The following is a 25,930-nucleotide window of genomic DNA, read 5'->3' on the forward strand; positions in this document are numbered from 1 at the left end:
TTCTCCAAAAAAAATCTGCATGGGCTCCAGAAGTCCCCGGGGACCCCCTGGAGGACCCCCCGGCCAAAAATCTCAACTTTTTTGAGAACCAGGATTTTGGGCCTTGCTGAACTCATCGCTACACCAGGAAGAGGCCTCTGTCCTGGGCATAACTATCCGATGGCACAGGTGGGCCTTCCAGGCACCTGCATGAAAATTCCCGGAGGCAGGAAGGCAGGCGCCCACCTCCTCGAGGGCCCTGGACACTTAGAAAGATTTTTGGGCGGTGTAACCGCCCCCTATATGTGAGGTTGGGACATTGACATTTGCTGCACTGTGATTGGCCACCCATTGTACCCCCCTAACCCTGCACTGTGATTGGCCACCCATTGTACACCCCTAACCCCTAAACATTCAATGCAAATCTATACTTTTCTTTAAGTGAGCTTCCATCACTGTGATGACCACTTGCTGCACTGTGATTGGCTAGCGAGACACATGACACATGTGCATAGTCCTATACATTTTTATGCACTTAAAAAAAACACATTTATGCTTTTTTTTAAGTGAGTCATGGGTCTGTGATGACCACACCGCCCACTTCACACTGGGTGTGATTTTTGATTTTTGGGGCGGTGTAGCCGGCCCCTATAAGTGAGTTTTGGACACCGACCAAAAAATTTGTGTACCCCCTAACCCTTCCATTGTTAATGCAAATCGATACTTTTTTCATATCAGCCAATCACATTACAGCTAGTGTCATCACAACTGTAATGTGATTGGCTGACTTTGCAAATTCAGGACTGTGATTGGCTAGCGAAACACATGACACATGTGCAGCCCTATGAATAGCAGTATGGACTTTAAAAAAAGTAATTTATCCTTTTTTTAAAGTGAGTCATGTTGTGATGACCACACACCGCCCACTTCACACTGGGTGTGATTTTTACTTTATGCTGGAGTATTTCTCATTTTCAACACTTAATTTTACTTCTACTCCACAACATCTCAGAGGAAAATATTGTACTTTTACTCCACTACAATTATTTGAACACTGTAGTTACTAGTTACTTTGAAGATTTTGAATATTATTACAAAACATACATTAAACACTTCAGCCCTATATATATTTCGGGCCATTTGAAAATAGCCGATCTACAAGCTCACAATGCGTCATTGTGAGCTTGTAGATCTGCTATTTTCAAAAGATTTTGTATACATATTGAACTTGTGAAATGGGACATTCTGCATAATGACTACTTTTACTTTAAGTATATTTTGATGTCAATTTTTTTTTACTTTTACTCAAGTAAATTTTGATTACCGGACTTTTACTTGCAGTACTGATATTTGAGTACTTTTTCCTACCACAGCCCAGCAGTCTAGTTATCAGCCTGGCTGTCAACCACAGCCGAGTGGGGGGTCAGCATGCGTGCTCCAAGGGTCAAAGCACTGTCCCCATCGTCCAGAGTAGACGCTCAGCCGTCACCTATATGCCACGTTACAGTTTAGAACAAAGGAGTTTTACACCCGACAGCGACGAGGTATTGCGGGATGGTCAGTGGTGGGAAAAAAGTACTCAAATGTTTTACTTAAAGAGCTGGTGCCATGTTTTTGCACTTTTTCTGTTTTTCATGTGTCTATGAGGTTGATAGAACTTCATTAAGCCCCCCGGTGGTGGTGGAGTCACATTGAAATACAGCCCGAAACCACATTCCAGTGGCGTGCCTCGCTAATCATTAGACTTTCAGCCCCATCCTCCTGGGATTGAATCCCGCTGCCCGCAACAATTTTTCCGACAACCGCAGACTTTTCTTTTTTCGCCGATAAAGTATAGTTTTTGTCTGCGACGGAGGCGCGCCGCGGCGTCTGAAGCCGACTTGAGCCACCGGCGAGCGAGCTTAGGCGAGCGAGTCACCATGCCGAGTTTGAACGTTGCAACGTCCTACTCAGTGCCGTCCGAGTTACGTCCCCCGACAGGGACAGAATCATAAATCATGTTTTAGGGTGAGTGTTCGGCACTTTTATGCCTTTATTGATAGGATAGGACAGTAGGCTGACAGGAAATGGGCAGAGAGATGGGGTGACATGCAGAAAAGGCCGTCGGTATCGGGACTCGAACCCGCGACGCGCTGTCAGGCTACTTTGAAGCCTAGGCGCCTTGACCGGTCCAGGCCATCGCAACGCGTCCTTTCCGGGACGTGTCACAACACTGCCGTAGACTGTCTATCCCCTTGGTTCTCAAAGTGGGGTCCGGGGACCCCCAGGGGTACTTGAGGGGGTTCCAGGGGGTACCCAGCAAAATGTGTAAATATAGCATCAGAATAATTTTAACCTTTTATACTTTGGCTATTCAAAAATAGCAGATATACAAGCTCATAGCGCGGCACCGAGTGCCGCGCTATGAGCTTGTAGATCTGCTATTTTTGAAAAATCGTGAAAACGTGTGCAAGTCTTTGAATATATATATTTTTAAAGCGAACATTTTTAACTCAAATCTTTGCTTCTGGGGGTCCCTGGAACAACATATTTTGATGGGGGTCCGCGGCCAAATACATATCATTTTGGGGGTCCTTGACATGAAAAAGTTTGAGAACCACTGGTCTATCTGTGTCATGTCCAGGTGGTCACGCGTGTGCCAGGAGGTGTACTTTTACATCATGCTACAGAAACAGGACATAGGCTCCTAACCTATTGGCCACATGGCTCGGGGACTGTTGGTTCCCAAGGCGACTTACTGCTTCAACCGTTGATGGAAAATGAGGGAGGGAGCGAGGGAGAACATTATTAGTTGATAATATGAGCAAGAAATGTGAAGGTAGGATGGAAGGCATGCTATTAACCCATTAAGACCTGAGGCCGATTTAAAAAAAGTCTAAATCCTAACAGTTTTTTGAAAATAATGTAAAAAAAAATTTTTCACGATTTTTCAAAAATAGCAGATCTACAAGCTCATAGCGCGGCACTCGGTGCCGCGCTATGAGCTTGTAGATCTGCTATTTTGAATAGCCAAAGAAATATAAAGTGACACAGATGCGTTCCAGGTATCAATGGGTTAATGTGCACCTGTAGTACATCAAAGACAGGGAAACATGAAAGGGGAACGAGAGGGGAAACAGAATCTGTAGCAACGGGGAAACGGCACACACACACACACACACACACACGCACACACACGTCATTTACTGCAGTATGTCGCAAGTGTGTTGGGAGAATATTTCTGACAAATCTTTGAGACCTTGCTTACATGTTTCGTGTTGATTTTCCTCCCTTCTCGCCTGCAGTCAATTGGCTTTGGATTGTTATTCGGTTTTAGAACAGAGTCTCTCAGTTTCTCACTGGAGAATATGTGAGACTCCACATGACGTCCCGTACTGAGGATTGTGACCATGCAGTAAAGTGGGTCACAGCAGGGGGTAAGAAATGTGTTTTTGAATGTAGACGCATGTGCATACTCTTTGGGTGGAAAATTCATTGCATGCATACTCTTTGGGTAATTGTAATTGCTTGGCACAATTTTAAGGCAAGCTTTGAATTGTTTGACCCATTAAAACTGGGAAAGCATCCGTGTCATTTTAGATTTTAGCTGTATTATATATAGCAACGTGCGTTTTTCAGAAAACTCTTAGAACAGTGGTTCTCAAAAACAGCAGATGTTCAAGCTCGCAGCGCGTCACTTCGTGCCGCGCTGCGAGCTTGTACATCTGCTATTTTTAAACATTTTTTGAAAAATCTTGAAAGTGTTTGAAAATCTTGTAATCATTTTTTTATTATTTTTTATTACACAAATCTTCTCTTCTGGGACGGGGGTCCGTGGCCAAATATATATCAATTTGGGGGTCCTCCTTGGCACGAAAAAGACACAACTACTGATGCATTTTGTGAAAATCGGCCTCAGGTCTTAACTCATTCGGTGCCATTGACGTGTACAACGAAACAAACTATTCAACAGCCAATAACTAAAGAACGGAGGGTCGCCGTGACCTGCTCCCCCGTGACCTGAGAAAACCTGTGTTTAGCATCGATCGGGGAATCGATGCTAAACACTGGAGATTGTGACTACTTGAAAAGGGAAGAAAAATGAAACATCGCTGGCACTATTGGCAATTTATTTACTTAGCACTGATGTGTTAAGGCAAGCTTTACATTTTAAGACATTTATTTTCAATACAATTCCGCTATTCACGACAGCATTCACAGATGGACAATGTTTACCTTTTCAGCACAGTACAATAGGTTGCAAGGTCATGGACTTGCCAGAAACCAAGGTGAGTCATGAACTATAGGGAGACGCACACACTGAACTTTTACTCTCTCGCTCTGCTTTTGTTTAATTGTCGTCTTGCTTTTGTAGTCTTCCACCGGCACTGAGCAGACCCACCTCCATCTGCCTTTTTTGTCAGCTTTCACAGAATTGCTAGAAAGGCCGTTCAAAACGCCATGTGCACGTGTGTGTCAAAGCCAACCAGAGGCATTTTCATGCAGGTGCTGAAAAAGGCATCGAGGGCGTTCCGCTAGCTGTTCTCCCCCGGAACCTGGAACACGTGGCCAGCGGTGGATTTTTTTTTTTACTTAAGTAAAAGTATCGATACTGCAATGTGGAAATACTCTGTTACAAGTAAAAGTCCGGAATTCAAAATTTACTTGAGTAAAAGTACAAAATGATTGGTAACAAAATGTACTTAAAGTACCAAAAGTAGAAAGTACTCATTATGCAGAATGTCCTATTTCACAAGTTTTCAAATGTGTAAAATGAATACAAATATTTAGAAAATAGCAGATACAGTACAAGCTCACAATGTGTCGCGATGCAAGCTTGTAGATCGACTATTTTCTAATGGCCGAAATGTATGTAGGGCTGAAGTGGCTAATGTATGTTTTGTAATCAATTATAATCAAAATCTACATAGTAACTAAAGTTTTCAGATAATTGTAGTGGAGTAAAAGTACAATATTTGCTTCTGAGATGTAGTGGAGTAGAAGTAAACTACTTGAAATGTACTTAGTTACTTTACACCACTGCACTTGGCACTGCAAAAACAACAACTGTTGAAATCTAAGTCGTGCGGCGTCGAAAATAACTTCCACCGTTATGGGAATGCTGCGTGCGTGTTTTTGGAAGCACCGGTCGTTAACCCCTGACCTCTATAATATGCCAGTGGTTCTAAAAGCAGGGTCTGGCTATCAGGCTAAACTGTTGATAGTTTGGAACCAAAATGGTCCTTTACAGATCTGTACACTCAGAGAGTGTACAAATGAGACTTTTGAGAGAGAGAGAGAGAGGAGAGAGAGAGGAACCTTATGCAGGACTGAGAGCAGTCAAGGCTCTACAACAGCGGTTCTCAAACCATGGGTCGCGACCCCACTTTGAGAACTAATGATCTAAGAGCTATGCACGCACGCGCGCGCACACACACACACACACACACACACACACACACACACACACACACACACACACACACACACACACACACACACACACACACACACACACACAACACTGAACTTTAGCTTTGTATCATAATTTCTTCCCCTTCCCATCCCCAGTGTTTCATTAAAGCAAGAACAATGGCTTCTATTCCAGTGTGCTAACTTTCCCGTAAGAGAAAGAGAGCTGTAGTTTCTATATTAGCCTGGAATCCCCCCATCAAGGGAAGCATAGACGGATTAAAGTGAAAATGGGCCCGGTGCACAAAATCGCAACGGACCCCCCCCCCCCCCCCCCTGCGCGCGCAGCGCGCGCGGAAGTTTTTGCGGTTATTGCGGTTATATTGGGCGTTTTTGGGCGTTTTTTGGTTACTTTATTTCGGTTACGTGCACACTTTGCCCAAGCCATAATCCGTCCCTGAAGGGAAGTGTTCACAGCCCACCAATGAGACCCAGAGAGAGCAGACGGAAATGGTGCAATCTTATAATGAGCATTAGTGAGGACACAATCATATGAAGATAAGGTTGAAAGCAGTGGCGTGCACAGACATTTGGAGGGGCAGGTGCTCAAGTAAATTATACTTTTTTTTGTTTACTTGGTCTGCTCTTTTTTCCCTCTACACCTATAGCCTCTTTGCCAAAAATAGCCGATCTACAAGCCCACAACGCCTCGGGCTTGTAGATCGGCTATTTTTGGCTAAAGTTCAGGGGTGCACATAACTGGTGCGCAGGTGCGCATGCGCACCCAAAATAAAAAATGCGCACCACATCAGACGACGCGAGGCGCTTTTGCGCACCAACAGCTGGGACAGGAATTTCCAAGCTTTTATTTTTTAGCAAAACTAAAAAATAAAAGCTTGGAGATCGAGGCTAGGAATTTACTTCCTGAAGCCACACTCACACAATCACTCTAAAGCACCCGTCGGCCCCATGTACAGCCATTAGGCGCAGGGGTAGAGGACGCATGCTGCACGTGATTGTTTGACTCGCGTCGCATCGCCTCGCATTGCCTCGCTGCGTGCACGCAGCCAGCAGCGGCTGTTAGAGGCACTCGTCACCGATGATGAACGCACCGTAATGGTGCAAAATATGCCGTGAACGTCCCAATCTGGCGGATAAAATCAGCGCAGCAGCACAGGGCACCAACCTTGGGGGCTTTACCTAACAGCGTGAGAAAAACAAACGGCGAAAATCGGCGGAATTTGTTAGCAGAGCGTCCTTTTTTTCTCGCCGGACCCCCTGTTGAAGACCCCTGCTGTAAACATGAAAAAAAAAACTTTTTTTCCCCTTTTTTTCAAAAGGGCACTTCTGGTCAAGAGGGCAAAGGGCAGGTGCTCTAGCCCCACCTAGAGTCTATCTGTGCACGTCCCTGGTTGAAAGTGTCTCAAAAGGTGCCCCTTTAAGTGTCAATGCTGAACTCAATGTTTGACTATTTTAGTAGAATGACACAGCAGTTCCCATATTTATTTCAGGAGTATGCCATTGGTCTAGGAATGTGTCCCGCGTTTAAAGTGTGTCCAGTTGTGAGTGGAATGCTTCTGCGTGTCGTCCAGGATTCCATCTGTGTGCCGAGTCTGTTTTCTGTCAAACTTTAACCACAGGTCTAGAGGATTGTTCCGTCGCCAGTTGACCTAAAAAGGACCCGAGAATAGAGCTGTACCGATACCATTTTTTTCCCCTTCCCGACAGCGATTCCGGTACATATAACTCGCGTGTCGTTCGATACCGAGTACCGAGTGTGTAATGGAAAAAAAATCTAAGACACTGGTTCTTGAAGTGGGGTCAAGGGACCCTCAGGGTTACTTGAGGGGGTTCCAAATGGACCCTTACAGGTCTGTAACACTGATGATTTGGTTCCATTTGTACAACATCATAATGTTCTTATTTTGATCATAAGTCTCCAGGTTTTCCTCAGAATATGTATGAGACTGATTTACTATGACACTATGGCACGTTAGCAGTCCACTAGGACAGTGGTTCTCTAACTTTTTATTTTCAAGGACCCCCATAACTCTCAGAGTTACAGACCTGTAAAGGTCATTTAAAGGGACGACACCATGAATTTTAACCTTTTCTTCTTTTTGTGTGTTTTTGGTCTCCCCTACCTCTCTTCTATCCTCAAAAATACCCCAGTTTGAACACTCAGGCTTTCACAGCAAATCTGGGGTTTTCTGTAAATTGGTCTAAAAACAGGCCAAACTGATTTGGCCCTGAAAGTGACGTCACTAGCGTTACAATCACTCCCGTTTTTCAGTTCCAACCGAAAAAATAAAAGATCTTTAAAAACAAAAAACAAATTTTTCTTAATTTTTTTCTTCTTTTTTTTTTTTTACTTTTTCCACACAGAACCAGGATTTAACATGCATACAAACTGGCTCAATAGCGCTCCGTGCCAAACAGGACAATGTGGTATTGCAGGTGAAAGTGCTTCATAAGCCAGAGAGAAGTTAGTTGGAATGAGTATATTTGAGGCTTGATTTAGGCTCAAACCTTTTGAAAAACGTTTGAGGGACATAAACAATATGATATTAAATATTATCATTATTTTTTAAAATCATGGTGTAGTCCCTTTAAGGCTATAGCTCGTTATGTGTTTCTGGTAATATTATTGTCCACTTATTTGTATATGTCCATGACAAAAATAGAATGTTGACAAAAATGTCCACCACAAGCCAACATGGCGATGACCCCTGCGAGTGAGGGACAAAGTAAAGAAGACTCCTTCCTCCTGAATGTTCTTTTCACTCTCAGGGAATAATAAAAAAAGCAGATGGTATTATAATTATCCTTGCAGAGAGCAATTCATCCTCTCCCACTTGAGGCTGCTCGTCGTGTGGAGACCTGTAGCAGGTTGAAGCATGCTAGATCTTCTGCTCGTCTTTACTACTTTGGCCTTGGTAAACACCACTCCACATCGCAACTAATAGACGTGTTTTTCCTCCTCGGGCTGCAGTGGAATCGGCATACTTTTAGATTTCAACATTTTTGGGGTCATTTTAACGTCTACTCAGACTTTTGTGAGCGCCCCAGACAGTTTTTAAGTTGCTTAATTCAGTATTTTGATATGTGATATTCATATTATCAGACACTCCCCCTTCCTATACAAACCCAATGAAACTCCATTAAAACCATGTTAGATTCATTGAAAACACCCGTCCTTGGTTCTGGTGACTGATATTGTCGTATGTTTATAACCTTTTTCTTTTATTTTCGGATTCTTTTTTAAATAAACAAAATAAAATAAAAGGAATATCAACTGTCTGGGGGGTGCTCACAAAAGCCTGAGAAGATGTTAAAACGACCCCAAACATGTTTGAAAGTGAAATATCCCTTTAAATTGGTGGTTCTCAAACCTTTTCAGGGACCTCCTAAGATATGAAAATATTTGGTGCCTGATGGAGCCCCCTCAAGTACCCCTGGGGGGGGGGTGCCCAGACCCAACTAACCCAAACAACCCATTGCGGGGACAAAACAGGAATATGTTTTCGGAAAAAGTTTTTTGTCAGGTAAAAAAACAAAAACGCAATAAAACGCTGGTTCTGGCAAACACCTGGCAGCCTCTACGGAAAAAGGTTGATGATCGGCACACTAATGTCAGTCATCTCCACACGATTACAGACCAGGGATGTCTCATGTCTGTGTTGTGGCATTTAGTGAAACCTGTGTGTCTTGACACGGAGGCCAACTCGTCCCTGGCTGACTCCATGGATGTTTGTTGTTGGCTTTAATTTGCAGTCGTACTCGATTAGATCGGTTACAGGCAGGTGGTGTCTGCTGGCGTATGATGTATAAACAACAGATGGTGCGGCAGTGGCACTGGACCAGAGTGACTGTGTCTGACATAGAAATGCTGCCTGTCTCCCCTAAGGCTATTTAACTTCCAGAGGGAATTCCCCTCGGCGGTTCATCACTGTGGTGGTGCATCATAAAGTATATAGTCTGGGAGACTTAGCCTCAGAGCCTGGACAGCAGGGGCGCGGCCGGCCACTGCGTTCTGATTCAAATCAACAGCCAATGAAGAAAAGGGGGCGGGATCCACATGCAGTGGGTGTTGCATGTTAATAGGCGCGACGGGAAACAATAAATTGTGGTCGCCATTGTTGTGTACTGCTGTCGGACTGTTTAGACGAGTTGCACAGCTCTCAGACCGGTAAGAGGCGTGTCCACTCAGATTCTGAGCGTAAGTTACATCCCGTCCACAAATACCAGGGCTCTGGCCCAGAGGTTTCCTCGCCCCTCCCGTTTGTATGCGAGAGCTGGATGCGAAAACTTCTGGGAACTCAGATCACATAAAGTAAGGCTAATGCAAAATGTGAAGCCGACATTATGGGATGAAAGAAAACGATAGTAAGGCACTCTTCACAAAGTATAACAGCAAAAGAAAATTGCAAGTTAAAGCGGCACTACTGTATGTAATTATATGAATAAACGCGTAATTTTTTTTCCAAAGCCCAGAGTGCCAAAAAACGTGTAACACGTCCAAACCATGTTTTCAGTGTTCAGGCTAGACGGCGCTGTTCCTCAACCTATGAGTGATCCTATGACTTCTGGAGAAGAGTAGATCCGGAAATAATGTGATCACAAACAAACCCAGCCCTGTCCGATCTAATGTTAAAGGATTTAAGAACCTTTTGAACCACAGAGCAGCTCCCAACCGTTTGTATCTTTCACCAGTCAGTAGAATGCTGCAGCTATCCTCCCTTTTTCTGATTTCTCGACAGTATCGTACAGCACATTTAACCCTTTAAGGCCGGGAAGGAAACGCATGTGTGTCATTTTAAGGTTTCTTTGGCTATTCAAAAAGCAGATATACAAGCTCATAGCGCGGCTGTAGATCTGCTATTTTTTAGAAAAATCGTGTCCCTGGAACAGAATATTTTCTATATGGGAGGGGGTCCGCGGACAAAAAGTTTGAAAACCATTGATAATAATAATGAGAAACATAAGTTAAAAAAAAAAAAAAACTTTAGGAAAAAAACTGTTAGGATTTACAAGACATTTGTGAAATGTTGAGTTTTTTTTTAGTGAATCTGTAATAAGATTTGCGTTAAAAACTTTCGTTTAAAAAAAGTATATACATATTCAACCTAAAGATTTGCACACATTTTCACAATTTAAAAAATAAATAGCAGATCTACAAGCTCATAGCGCGGCACTCGGTGCCGCGCTATGAGCTTGTATATCTGCTATTTTTACATAGCCAAAGAAATCTTAAAATGACACATGATGCGTTCCCGGTCTTAAAGGGTTAAAGTCATCATAAATAAAGTCCATTCTCATCTCTCTTTGGGGCCAGCCTCCCCAACATGATTTCAGCTTTGAGGCATCGTTGTAAAGTTGTTATCAGGATGTCACATGTCCCACACATGCTGCGGAGAGAACCTTAGACTTACTGTATGCTGGATGGATATGGATATTTATAAAGCGGTCGCGGTCACGGGACCCCCCCACTTAAATCATCTGACCACAATGTTTTTTCTATGGTCTTCTAACCACACATACATAGTAAGCCTTTGGGAGGAGAGGGGAAGATGCTTTTAACCCATTGAGACCTGAAGCCGATTCTACATGTCTCCTAAATCTCAACAGTATTCTGAAAAACGTATGTTTCTATATCAGTGGTTCTCAAACTTTTTCATGTCAAGGACCCCCAAAATTATACGTATTTGGCCACGGACCCCCATCAAAATATTTTGTTCCAGGGACCCCCCAGAAGCAACGATTTGAGTTAAAAATGTTTGCTTTAAAAATATATATATTCAAAGATTTGCACACATTTTCACGATTTAAAAAAAATAGCAGATCTACAAGCTCGTAGCGCGGCACTCGGTGCCGCGCTATGAGCTTGTATATCTGCTATTTTTGAATAGCCCAAAGTGTAAAATAATGCTTTTTAGCTCAAATCTAAAAATGACACAGTTCCAGGTTTTAATGGGTTAAAAATTTGGGCTGAGGACAGTTTGGCTTGGGCCCCCTCAGGGGTATTTCTCTCCGCCCCCACAGGGAAATTTGGCTTGCATGGTGCAGTGTCAAGTTCAACCACATAGTCCACAAGAAAGAAGGTTGATTTACTGGTATCAGGGCCCACTGGAAAATCTTGGACGTGTCCGCTAAGTGGTCATATGGGGTGGGCCGCCTTGGCTAGAAACATTGTCATTAAATGACATTACATTACATTACAGTCATTTAGCAGACGCTTTTATCCAAAGCGACTTACAATAAGTGCATTCAACATAGGTAGGGAACGAAAACTACTAATCACCAGAAGTCTTAAGTGCATTTTCTGCAAAAAACAGCAACCAAGAGTATACCTAGCGCGAAGGTAAAAGTGCAATACAGTATATCAGCTACCTATTTCCTTAACCCATTAAGACCTGAGGCGATTCTTTAAAAAAAACGAAATCCTAACAGTTTTTTGAAAAAAATATAAAAAATATTTTTTCACGATTTTTCAAAAATAGCCAAAGAAATCTAAAGTGACACAAATGCGTTCCAGGTCTTAATAAACAGATGAGACAAAATAGCAAAATCAAATGATTTTGCTATTTTGCTAAACTACAATGGAGCAGTAGTCAGGGGATATTAAAAAAGTCTTGGAATAAATTCCTTACCAAAAAAAATCTTCACCAATGTGTTTGCAAAGGTGTCTCGTAACACATCTCACAAAGACTGAAATTCAGTATACCTAGGAGATTTTTTGACAGCTCCTTAAAGTTGGGGTACCCACCATAACCTTGTTTAAAAGAAAATCCCCCAAAACAATCAAAATGTAATTCTGTTTTAAGTAGCATGTGAGGTGTCAAACTAGGGTGTTTTTATGATTCTGAATCCGTTGCAATCATTTGTTTTGCACCAAAACCACTCCTTGGGCTAAAAACGGCCCAATCTCAATGGGCTTTTTACACAAAAAGTATACATGGCTATGGCACTTCTGGTCAAGAGGGCAAAGGGCAGGTGCTCTAGCACCACCTAGAGTCTATCTGTGCACGTCCCTGCTAATGCCTGAGGATATTTTCGAAAGCAACCATTGTTTTTATTGATTGAAAACTAGTTTATTAGTCAAAAATGTAAACAGCACAGAGGTACAATAAAACACTAAAAAGGATACCACAAAAAAAGTCCTGGGGACTTGTTTCCATTGTGGTCCTTTGTATTCAATTCAACACGCCGTCAGAAAAGTTATTCAAAACCCTATAATACATAAATAAAGACGTTTCCGGTGCCTACTCCACTTTGCTGCGACCATTGGGGACAGACAGTCGCAAATAAAAATAGCGTTTAATAGTGTTTAGAGAAGTTGCGGAAAACACATTTATATGGAATGGTTATTTTGGGGGAAATATACCAGTTAAAGATTATATCAAAAACAACTTTTGTTTAATTGAACAACAGTAGTAACTTTACAATATTGACTTATTATTGTTTGTTATTATTGTTTATTGTATTAATATGATTGTCTCCGCCAGGCAAAAGGCGTGGCAGAGAAGAGACTATGTTTTGCACCCTGTCCGTCCGTGAACAGCTAATCTCCGGCACCATTGGGCCAATCGCAGCGAAACTGTGCACACACACACTCCCTGGATGCCAGAGCAAAACCTCTGCCCCAAATGTTTCAGATCGGCCCACCAGTTGGTGTTTTGCAAAACTTTTTTTTTTATATTACGTACTCCCACAGATTGAGTCCAAACATCACTCAAATCGGTACACATTATCTTTATAGTTATGTGATCAAGACGGATCTGTCTCGATTTTTCAAATTCCACCCTGATTGGCAAATTTCGAACATTTGCTGGCACCACAATAACCTACCTGACCTGGCGGAGGAGAAAAAACTTAAGAGTAACTTTAATTAATCAATTTGTAACTCTGAGAGTCTACACATGTAACCAAATGGACCCGTTAACCCATTAAGACCTGGAACTGTGTCATTTTTAGATGTGAGCTAAAAAGCATTATTTTACGCTTTGGGCTATTCAAAAATATCAGATATACAAGCTCATAGCGCGGCACCGAGTGCCGCGATACGAGCTTGTAGATCTGCTATTTTTGCAAAATCGTGAAAATGTGTGCAAATCTTTGAATATATATATGTTTAAAGCGAACATTTTTAACTAAAATCTTTGTTTCTGGGGGTCCCTGGAACAAAATATTTTGATGGGGGTCTGCGGTCAAATGCATATAATTTTGGGGGTCCTTGACATGAAAAAGATTGAGCACCACTGATATAGAAACATACGTTTTTCAGAATACTGTTGAAATTTAGGAGACATGTAGAATCGGCTTCAGGTCTCAACGGGTTAAACCCTCACGGGTCCATTGGGCTCTCAGAGTTAAATTATGCATACTGTACTGTATGCACAGTTGCGCACACGACTACAAAAGACGTGTAATGACGAGTATAGACTGTGCTTCTCCACTCAGCGTACAGTGGCAGCAGGTTATGTAAGGAGGAGGTGACCATTAGGCAGAGGAAAAAAAGGAACATGGAGCAGAATATGTTATTTCATGTCCCATTACTGCCACAGTAATGACCCTGAGGTCATCCATCTATGTCATTAAAAACCTCTTCAAGACATATCGGCTCTGTCGGGTGGAAACCTTATATATGTCTGAAACTGTTTTTTATACCACGATTTTTATACCGCGATGCTGAAACCTGTATGTCTTGACACGGAGGCCAACTCGTCCCTGACTCCATGGATGTTTGTTGTTGGCTTTAACCCATTAAGACCCGAGGCCAATTCTACAATTGTCTTCTAAATCCCAACAGTATTCTGAAAAAAACTATGTTTCTATATCAGTAGTGCTCAAACGTTTTCATGTCAAGGACCCCCAAAATGATATGTATTTGGCCGCCGACTCCCATCTCAAAATATGTTGCTCCAGCGACCCCCAGAAGCAAAGATTTGAGTTACAAATGTTCGCTTAAAAAAATATGTATATTCAAATATTTGCACAAATGTTCAAGATTTTCCAAAAATAGCAGCTATTTTTGAATAGCCAAAGTGTAAAATAATGCTTTTTAGCTCAAATAAAAAAATGACACAGATGCGTTCCAGGTCTTTAAAACGGTTTAAAATATTTAAAATAGCTGAAAAAAAACATAAAATTGTTAGACTTGGAGATACAAGGCTTCAGGCTTTCTTTAATGTGTGTGTCTGTGTCTGTCTGTGTGCACGGCATCGTTGGAAATTGTCTCTGTCGGGTAAAAAAATCATATGTCCAAAACTGTTACTTTTCAGGATTCAAATTCAGAAGTAGCTAAAGTTCCAGATCTGCAAGCTCAAAACGTGTCGCTTTGCTCCGCGTTTCGAGCTTGTGGATCTGCTACTTTTGATGCTTTTGTGTGACACTGTAGTGTGATCAAGTAGGGCGTTAATTTACGGAAAGAAAACACAAAAGGTTAAAACATGGAGATCTGAGGTTTCTGCCCGACAGCAACGATATGTGGAAGACTGTGGTTGTACTGGTCAGCTCCCAGGTTTTAATGTGTGTGTGTGTGTGTGTGTGTCCGTGTGTCCGTGTGTGTGTGTGTGTGTGTGTGTGTGTGTGTGTGTGTGTGTGTGTGTCCGTCTGTGTGCAGGGTGTTGTTGACAATGAGCATCTGTGCGCAGCAATTTTCCATGGGTAAATGAAGGACAAAAAAACAACAACAGCAAAAATGACACATTTCATATTATACCAGCTTGTGGCAAGCTAAAACCCTTGAAAAGTACAGTCATGATTCTTGCAAGCAAGAAAAAAATATATCAAATTCAAGTTAAATTAAGGTGCTTTTCACATTTAACAGACCGTCGACAATGTCGTCAGAAGGGGGAGGGGTGCGCATTCACCAATCAAATAAAACATGCTTAGATTATTGAACCAACTGATGCACATTTCCCTGTTTACGTAGCGCCGGCAATTGTGATGCCATAGCCTGAGAGGACGTTCGGCTGAACATGTTACGCTGGCTGAGTCAGTCGCTCAGCCAGTGACGACGCTCTAACGCCCGTTCAGAGTATGGTTGGGAAGGCCTCGCAGACTCCCCATTGGCTCAAAAAGGACAGCCAATGAGGAGAAACCGACGAGAACGTGATGAAAATGTCACTACTAGCGCAGTGACTGAAAATAGACCAGCTTGGTAAAAAAACTACCAACAGAGGAGAAAGTGGTATAGAGTAATGACATCCTAAGCCTTCAGTGGCTGGGGGAGGACATCTATAACCCTTTGAGACCGGGAACGCATCTGTGTTATTTTAAGATTTCTTTGGCTATATAAAAATAGCAGATCTACAAGCTCATAGCGCGGCACCGAGTGCCGCGCTATGAGCTTGTAGATCTGCAATTTTTTTTTTATCGTGAAAATGTGTGCAAATCTTTAGGTTGAATATATATATACTTTTTTAAAGCGAAAGTTTTTAACTCAAATCTTTGCTTCTGGGGATTTTACGAATGTCTTCTAAATCCTAACAGTTTTTCTTTTCCTAAAGTTTTTTTTTTCAACTTATGTTGCTATATTTTCAATGGTTTTCAAACTTTTTTCATGTCAAGGACCCCCAAAATAATATGTATTTGTCCGCGGACCCCCTCCCATCTAAAAATATTTTGTTCCAGGGACCCCCAGAAGCAAAGATTTGAGTTAAGAATAATTTGCACCAATTTTCAAGATTTTTCTAAAAATAGCAGATCTACAAGCTCATAGCGCGGCACTCGGTGCCGCGCTATGAGCTTGTAGATCTGCTATTTTTGAATAGCCAAACAAATCTTAAAATGACACACAAGCGTTCCCTTCCCGGCCTTAAAGGGATAAGCAGGGACGTGTGCGGGTACAAACACGCTGTATTTGACAGTGGGGCCTTCTGTGTCACCCAGTCTGAGAGGGGGTGATTGTGGGCTGTCGGTCCCCCTAAGGGAACCTGACAGCTGGCATCAGCTCCAACCCAACAAGGCCTCTGTGTGTCAACAGTAACACCAGTGACACTGACTGCTGACATCAAGAGAAAATAGACACAATGTGCACATATACCGCTGCGCCGATGACAGACGGATGGACAGACAGCGTGCATGTGCGTGTGTATGTGTACGTTTGAGCAAGAGAAAAAAGTGTGAGAGAGACAGAGAGAGTGTAACCGAGAGAGAGAGAGAGAGAGAGAGAGAGAGAGAGAGAGAGAGAGAGAGAGAGAGAGCGATGAAAGTGAGACGTAGGTGGCTCTGTGGTTTTGCTAGAGAAAATGCTTGACACTTATCTTCTGCATTTTTTTTTACTCTTGAGGGCGTAAAATGAAATGAAATGGACCCGTAAGAGTTAAATTATTGCTAAACATCTGCATTACTTAATGAAAGAATCGTTATTTTGATCAACGTGTGCCTCTGAATATCTCTCCTGGATCCGTGACTAAAATGCTGAATAAATAATGGACCTTGATATGAACAGGGTTATAAACCATTGGTTCTCAAAGTGGGGTCCGGGTCCTTGAGGGAGTTCCAGGGGGTCCCCAGCTAAATGATAGATTAGGCACCAAATGGACCCTTATGGGTCTGTAACTCTGAGAGTGTACAAATGGTACACTCTCAGAGTTAAATTGACATAGATTTTACAATATAAATTGCGGTCCAAGTGATAGAAATGCCATTAAATGGGGGTCTGTAGCCCTAATGCATGTCAAACTGGGGGTCCTTGAAATTAAAATGGTTGAGAATCACTGCAAGAGCCGTAAAATATCTTCTCTTATGGGGGTCCCTGGCATATCTTTTGAAATGGGGGTCCGCGGGCTAATAAGTGTCAATTTGGGGGTCCTTGACATGAAAAAGTTTGAGAACCATGTTATAAACCACTGCTGTATGAGATGTAACCGTGTGTGTGACTGTGCGTGTGTGTGTGCGTGTGCGCGCGTGTGTGTGTGTGCGTGTGCGTGTGAGAGAGACTCACAGTGAGTTGGGTCTGCTGTGCTTGGCATGGTCCTGCTCGGTGCCATCGTTGCTGGTCAGACTGTGTCTGGGCGTGCGTCCCTGGCTGCTGGTGCTGCTGGTGCTGCCGCTGCCGCTGCTGTTGCAGCTGCCCCCCGTGGTGGAGGACACGGGTTCCACCGTGTTGGGCGCCGTGTTGGAGTTCACCACGCTGTTCCTCTTCTCCCCTACACACACACACACACACACACACACACACACACACACACACACACACATGTGACATTCCCAAAGGTTCAGAGAGCCCTGCCATTGGCACTTCAGTGGAACATCAGTGAATTGTGACCCAGTACAGTGGTTTGAGCCCATTGGTCATTTTTTTGTTCCAGGTGTGAATTGGCCCTCTTTTCACACCTGGCAACTCAAGCATGACAATGGAGGGGGGGAGGGGAAATACTTCAGAAAGATCAGAAAGTGTGAAGAGATCCATTCATATATTTTGGCTATTCAAAGATAGCAGATCTACAAGCTCACAGTGCGTCACTTAGTGCAGCACAACCAGCTTGTACATCTGCTATTTTAGATTTTTTTCGGGAAAAAATATCTAAAATGTTAATAAGTCTTCTCTTCTGGGGGGTACCTGGCACAAAACCTTTTCAGATGGGGGTCCGCGGCCAAATACATATCAATCTGGGGGTCCTTGACTTGAGAACCACTGTATTAAGAGGATTCTGATTACAAAAAAAAGTTTTAAACACCGCGTATGAATTCCCCCCCATTGCCCCCTCCAGATTACGGTAGGTTGTAATCTATACATATACTCTTCTCATGAATTACTGTGGCGATTAGCACATACATACTGTGTCTATTATTAGGTTAGTTACACACTTTGTCTGTTCCTGTGGATTGAAAAGATTACGGTATGTTGTAATCCAGTACTCGCACACCGTTATGCAAATTGGCAACTTGCTGAAACGTGAAACCTGAAACCACTTCTCTTTGAGCTGCGGTTGTGCCATGTTTTGTAAACAGAACACTCACCCTTTTTATTTTTAACCCATTCAATCCAGGATAACATCTGTGTAATTGTAGACACTAGCTATATATATATACTGTAGCAGCACATTGGTAAGGCTGTCACCATAAACATTTAAGTTGACGATTAATTGTTTTTCTGTCGTTGAAAATTAATCGAACATACATTTTTTTAATAAAGGAAATGACATTTCTGTTTGGCTTTTAGTTTTCGTAAACAAAAGTTGCACAGGGCAGATATGACAAATAACACATATTAAATTTTAATTACTTTATATAACAGCCGATCTATAAGCTCAAAACGCGTCACATCGCAACGCGTTTTGAGCTTATAGAGCTGCTACTGTATTTCCACTATTTTTTTAAATGGAATTGATTATGGCGATTATGACGATTATGCAAAAATAATTGCGATTAGATAATTATGTAATAATTGTGACAGGCCTACACATTGGTTCTCAAAGTGGGGTCCCTAAAGTAATTAATATAGCATCACAATCATTTAAACCACTTTAACCGTTATTTTATACTTTGGCTATTCAAAAATAGCAGACATACTGCTATAAACCATGAACTTGTAGATCTGCTATTTTCGGGGGGGAAAATGAAAATGTGTGTAAATCTTTTTTTTTTTACACAAATCTTTGCTTCTGGAAGTCCATGGCAAAACATATTTTTGAGGTGGGGGTCCGCAGCATATATCATTATCATTGTGGGGGCCACATGAAAAAGTTTGATGACGAGCGAACCACTACCGGTCATCAAATTATTCGCTCAGGAATGCGTCAGAAACAAGAAAACATCCATTAATTCAAGTCTCCATGGGGTGACTAATCGATAGAAAAAAAGTCATTTTGGGGGTGAACTATCCATTTAAATCAAGTGCAAATTTGACAGAGCAACTTCCACTCGTCCTTGTTTGACCAGAAGTATCTATACTCTGACAGAAGTACTGGGCTTGAGTATTTTGTCCAGCACTGCCTCTTGGCCAGCTCTATGTCTCGCAGTGGGCCGTCCTGGGTAAATAAAGGGAAAATGCAAAAAAAACTGTTCTCTGCTACACAGAGGCAACACTTCCCCTTTTAAGGATGCTGCTGTGGGCTTCCAAAGAGCCAAGAGCTTAACACACAGCAACCGCGGGGACACATCTGTGTCATTCTTAGATTTCTATGGCTATTCAAAAATAGCAGATATACAAGCTCATTGTGCCGCACAGAGTGCCGCACTATGAGCTTGTAGATCAGATTTTTTTTCTTTTTTATCGTGAAACTTTGTGCAAATCTTTAGTTTGAATATATATATATAATTTTTGGCAGACCCAAGGGGTCGGCCTACATGAGGCTTTGTCGGTCTGTCCCTCTTTTCCTGTCCTGTCCCTCTTTTCCTCTGCACACACGTCATGCGAAGTCCGGCCATTCAGATTTCAACCACTAGGGGTCTGGCAGTACCAGGTCTCCTGGTTCCCTTGTTTTTAAAGCGAACATTTTTAATATAACTCAAATCTTGCTTCTGGGGATTTTACAAATGTCTTCTAAATCCTAACAGTTGTTTTTTTTAAACGTATGTTGCTATAATATCAGTGGTTCTCAAACTTTTTCATGTCAAGGACCATCCAAAATTATATGTATTTGTCCGCCGACCCCCATCTGAAAATATTTTGTTCCAGGGACCCCCAGAAGCGGCACACAGTGCTGTGCTATGAGCTTGTATATCCGCTACTTTTGAATAGCCAAAGACATCTAAAAATGACACAGATGCTTTCCCGGATTGAATGGGTTAAGAGCAAAGCTCACAAAAAACAGTGGAACATTGATTAATGACTAAAAGCCTGGCCGCTCAACTAACACCGTTTCTAGAGAGACTGCTGAAAATAGTGCTTCTGCGTGTGTGTGTGTGTGTGTGTGTGTGTGTGTGTGTGTGTGTGTGTGTGTGTGTGTGTGTGTGTGTGTGTGTGTGTGTGTGTGTGCGTGTGTGCGTCTCACCCTTGTGGGCGTGCACTGGCGTGTGGAAGAGAGTGAGAGGCCGCTCGCTGCAGGAGGGAGCCTTGCTCTCCGTGCTGCTTGGCCTCCTGGTCAGGTTGAGCTGCAGGCTGGCCGGGGATGATGCTGCTGCACAGCTCTGTGGGACGTCTTTGAAGATCTACACACACACACACACACACACACACACACACACACACACACACACACAGTTATACTTGTGATCACATGGACGGCAATTTCTACAAATGCCATTTCATCTATTTATTATATATATTTCTTTACACTACCTCGTTTTTTTATCCCATAATTTTGTAACCCCGATTTTTCACCAAGTGCCAATGCCTAAGCTTGTAATCCTGGGCGCTACTCTCCCTCTGCCAGCCTGGGGAGAGCGCCAAACTGAGCTCATGCTTCCTTCAACGCATGAGGAATAGGCTCTATTCACAGCAGCCATATTGTGAAGACATTCACAGGTGTTACCAATGATACTAATGAAGGCTCTTTTCCATTCTTGTCAAACAGAGTCAGGGTGCTGATATTGTGCATGTTGGCTCACTGGAAACACTCTGTTACACCAGTGGGTCTACAGTTGGGGTCCAGGGACCCTCATGGGCTTCCAAATGGCCCCTTACAGATGTGTAACTCTGAGAGTGTACAAATGGAACCAAATGGACCCGTAAGGGTCCATTTGGTTCCATTTGTACACTCTCAGAGTTATGGGGGTCGTGGAAACCACTGTGCTACACTAAATGGAACAGAGCCTTCATTAGTATCATTGGTAACTGTAAATCAAGGGAACCTGCCCTCACAACACAGGGAGAACATGCAAGCTCCACACAAAAAGGTTCAAATAATTGCAGTGGAGTAAAAGTACAATATTTGCTTCTGAGATGTAGTGGAGTGGAAGTAAAAGTATTAGAAATTGGAAATACTCCCGTGAAGTAAAAATACCTCAAAATTGTACAGTACTTGAGTAAATGTACTTTACACCACTGTTTTTAACTATAACCCTAAAGCCGAACATAGCCGATCTACAAGCTCACAATGATCTACAAGCTGTAGTGACGCGTTGTGGGCTTGTAGATGGTGTTCACTCTCCATTCCGACATCTCACCACTCCGACTAGTGGCTTCCGCGTGCGGTTAGGGTTAGGGTTAGGGTTAGGTATAGGGTTCGTCAACGTCGGAAAGGCGACATGTCGGAAAGGAGAAATGCACCCCTTGTAGATAATCTCTGCAATATGACATACGCTCACGTTTTGTATTACTACACTTGTGAGGACATCAACATTTCAGAACGGCATTTTTACAAATGCCATTACCATTTTGAGGGGTCATTTTATACCATAACCCTAATGTTGAAAATAGACACTCTAGAAGTAGATCCACTATTTTCATTGGACGACACCCATGTATAAATCAGGCATACTGTAGTAATAATAATAATAATAATAATAATATAACAATACATTTATATAGATTTATATAGCACTTTTCTAGACACTCAAAGTCGCTTTACAGAGCAAATATAAAAACAACTTCATTAGAGAGAACTACTTAAAAAGGTTATAACTATAAATGAAAGGTAAACAAAACAAAAGGGAGGGGCGGGGGTTGGGGTTTCATGTAGGGCATGCGAGTCTGAAAAGGTGGGTTTTGAGTGTGGTTTTAATCAGTTTAGTCAGTTCCACAGTGAGAGGGTTCTCTTGTTTGTATTGTGGGTGTCCAGGAGGTTGGCATCACCCGACCTGAGGGAGCGGGAGGGGAGTTCAGAGAGGTAGCGGGGGGGGGGGCCTGGTTGTTGAGGGCTTTGTATCTAGTGTTTAGTATTTTGAAGTCAATTCTGTGCTTGACCGGGAGCCAGTGAAGGTCATGGAGGACAGGAGTGATGTGGTCCCTGGATCGGGTTTCTGGTGAGCAGGCGTGCGGCAGGTCCCAACCCCACACACACACACACGCGCACCAGTGTTGATTTCGTCGACTAAAACTATACCGTTTTTCACTTATGAAAACAAAATAAAAACTAAGCTAAGATGACTAAAACTAAGACTAAATATATTGACAATTTTGTCAACAAATAAAAACTAGACTTAAATATTAGTGAGGGACGAGTGGAGAAGAGATCCAGTCGAACTAAAAGACTAAAAACTAAAACTCATTTTATGTTTGGTGGCACTCAGGTGTTCTCACTCAGGTGCGCTCTGAAAATAGCACGTTGTGAGCTTGTAGATCTGCTATTTTCAGCATGCAACCAATAGTAAAATAATCCATTACGACGCCATCAAGGCACCGCCCAAATGCATTTTAGTCGACTAAATCAACTGTAGATTTAGTCGACTATAATCTTATGATATTTAGTCGACTAAAACTAGACTAAAAGTAAAACATTTCGGGTGACTAAGATATGACTAAAACAAAACACAATTTTATTCAAAAGACTAAATGACTAAAACAAAATCTAAATTTGTTGTCAAAATCAACACTGACACGCACACACAAACACACACACGGACAGAGAGAGAGAGAGAGCGTACCCTGTCGTGGTTCTCCACCAGTATCTCCACCACGATGTTCTGGAACTTGATGTCCATGATGGCCGCCACGGTCTCCTCCTGTGGGCGGAGCAGAGTGGGACCAAAGACCACGCCCAGGTTGGCCACCGTCATCAGGTTGTGCTGGTGGTGACTGGCCACACTGCGGGGGGGGGGGGGGGGGGGGGAGAGAGAGAGTTTAGCTGAGTTAATTCATATTGTAGAGCGGTTGGTTCTCAAACATTTTCATGTCAAGGACCCCTATGTTAACCCATTAAGACCTGAAGCCGAGTCTCCTAAATCTCAACAGTTTTCTGAAAAACGTATGATTCTGTATCAGTGGTGTTCAATCTTATTCATGTCAAGGACCCCCAAAATGATATGTATTTGGCCGCGGACCCCCATCAAAATATTTTGTTCTAGGGACCCCCAGAGGCAAAGATTTGAGTTAAAAATGTTCGCTTTAAAAAAATATATATTCAAAGATTTTCACACATTTTCAAAAATAGCAGATCTACAAGCTCATAGTGCGGCACTCGGTGCCGCGCTATGAGCTTGTATATCTGCTATTTTTGAATAGCCCAAAGTGTAAAATAATGCTTTTTAGCTCAAATCTAAAAATGACACAGTTCCAGGTCTTAATGGGTTAATGTATATTATGTATTTGACCACCAACCCTCATCTGAAATGATATTGTGCCAGGGACCCCCCGTACAAGATCTGTGTTGTTAAATGTGTAGAAAATATTAAAACTGTAAAGATAATAATAACTAAAGACTTTTGAAATAGGTCAATGTAGCCTAGTGGTCTACATCAGTAGTGTCCTATAGTCTACATTGGATCGTTCACATTATAGTTGATAATGAAATCCTCTACGGAGGAACGGAAAAGGTATTTTTACACACACTGTGTGTGTGTGTGTGTGTGTGTGTGTGTGTGTGTGTGTGTGTGTGTGTGTGTGTGTGTGTGTGTGTGTGTGTGTGTGTGTGTGTGAGTGATACGTCCACCTACTTGGCTAGATGTTTGGTCAGCAGTTTCCAACATCTGTCTGTTCTTCTCAGGCAGCCGGTGGACGATAGAATGGATCTCCGTCACCCTGGACTCTGGGTTGTCCAGCTCTGGACACACACACACACACACACACACACACACACACACACACACACACACACTTATTCAGAATGTGTAACTAAAATGTATATTGCAAATGGTAATGTAACACCTGTGTGTGTGGGGGGGGGGGGGGGGGGGGTGGGGGGTGAATGCACAACCGTGTGTAGATTACACAAACACACAGGCTCTTGTAACCTCAAAGAGCCCGCGCACACACACACACACGCGCGCGTGCACACACACACACACACCTGTATGTTCTCTCGGGCAAAAAAACACACACCAGACTGTTAAGAACATTCAAAATCCCCCTTGTAGCTTACGGTAAGTCAAAACACACACACACACACACACACACACACACACACACACACACACACACACACACACACACACACACACACACACACACACACACACACACACACACAGACTTCACAGAGCGAAGGGAAAGTGATGACGGAGCAACAAGGGCAACTACCAGAAGGGACTGCAAGGTATCATTTGGACATGGTGTGTGTTTGGTGGAACAGTCTTCTCTGTTAGAGCCTCCCTAATCTCTCAAGAACAGATTCCGACCTGCGGTGGAATCTGTCGGAGCGGTTCGTCCTAACCAGTGCGCATTGGATACAAGTGGGCGTGCCTTCAGATCAGGAAGTGGGCCGCGCTTTACCCAATCAAATGTAGTGGGCGGGATTCACGTGTCCATCCACCATGATCCACCCTCCCCCCCTCGAAACTAGCCGAAACTAATTTAACAATAGCGTCCTCGGAGCGGACAAAACCACGGAAAGATATTCACATTTTAAATGACTCTTTCATCATAGAAACAAGTGGGCTTATAACCAAAACCATCCATGTTCTCTGGGAGAAGTGGTGTTAGTGTTCCGTGTAGAAATATTGTTAGTGGGAATGAAAACATGGTCGCACCAACCGGAAGTGATGCGCTATAGGCAGACATGAAACCGGTGTTTCCCTGCGCTCTAGTCTAACATTATACTCCTGCCAGACTCCACTGAATATCAGAAAAGCAGAGGTCGCTGTTTTTCATTTTCTGTGGGGTCTGGCTACGCGAGACTAGAGCCTCCCATCACTGGAATAGTCTCCCTAAAGACACAAGGGTCTGACAATTCCCTCCAGGGGATCCTAAGTGAGCGATCCGCTGGGGCACGTCGTGTGGACGTGGTGAATACAGGTGTGTGTCAGTCACAGGTGTGTGCCGGTAACAGGCCTATTTTAATGTTGTTTTATGCTTTTGCTTTTACTTTATTTTATCTTTGTTTGCTTCATTGTTAAATTGGTTGTAACTGTAACTGTATTCTTGCTCTGTAAAGCACTTTGCACTGCATTTCATGTCATGAAAGGTGCTATACAAATAAAGTTTATTACGGGGCCAGAGCTCTGCTCTGGAACCGTATTGTTATTGGCAGTATTCTGTCACTTCTGCCACTTTTCGCAGTTCTGGCTGAACCGTGCAGTTGCTTTTTACGAAACTCGGCCATATGGTAGATGGTCATGAAAAACGATCAAAAAATAATTCTCAATCTTTCGTCAAAAGGTGGCGCTATAGCACTCAATTGAAAATGCCAACTTTGAACAGGTACAACTCATGCCCTGTTTGACCTACAGCCATGAAACTTGGATACACATATGCGTCTCCTCATGCTGAAAAACTTTCACCATCTGACTTTTGACCTCTGACCTTTAGATCTCCCACCATTTTGAATTATATGAAAAACAGTCATTGGCTCCTAACTTCTGCATTTTTTTCACTTATGGAAAATCCGTTGGAAATTTTTGTAGGCAGAGGTCCAAAGTTCAAGTGTTAAACGTTTCGTGCAGATTGCTCAAAAATCCCAGGAGGAGATAGATTTTAACTATTACAGTTTTATGAAAATTATTCATCTGTGCCTAAAACATACATGCAGACTCACATTTCTTTGAAACTTTGCAGAAATGTACAGGGTCATTC

At 42.7% G+C, this 25,930-nt stretch overlaps 1 protein-coding gene across 1 annotated transcript in view; it reads right to left on the reverse strand.

Annotated features, from left to right (window-relative positions):
• Nucleotides 1-25,930, reverse strand: part of LOC311057367 (rho GTPase-activating protein 26-like) — a 162,418-nt gene that overhangs the window by 21,414 nt on the left and 115,074 nt on the right. The window contains 5 exon segments of the mRNA XM_084074321.1: nt 17,321-17,525; nt 20,316-20,472; nt 22,849-23,008; nt 23,857-23,879; nt 23,881-23,963. Coding sequence (XP_083930447.1) covers nt 17,321-17,525; nt 20,316-20,472; nt 22,849-23,008; nt 23,857-23,879; nt 23,881-23,963 — 628 coding nt within the window.

This window comes from Gymnoscopelus microlampas (genome assembly GCF_963454915.1).
Source record: "Gymnoscopelus microlampas genome assembly, chromosome: 12".
In the NCBI taxonomy this organism is placed as follows: Eukaryota; Metazoa; Chordata; class Actinopteri; order Myctophiformes; family Myctophidae; genus Gymnoscopelus; species Gymnoscopelus microlampas.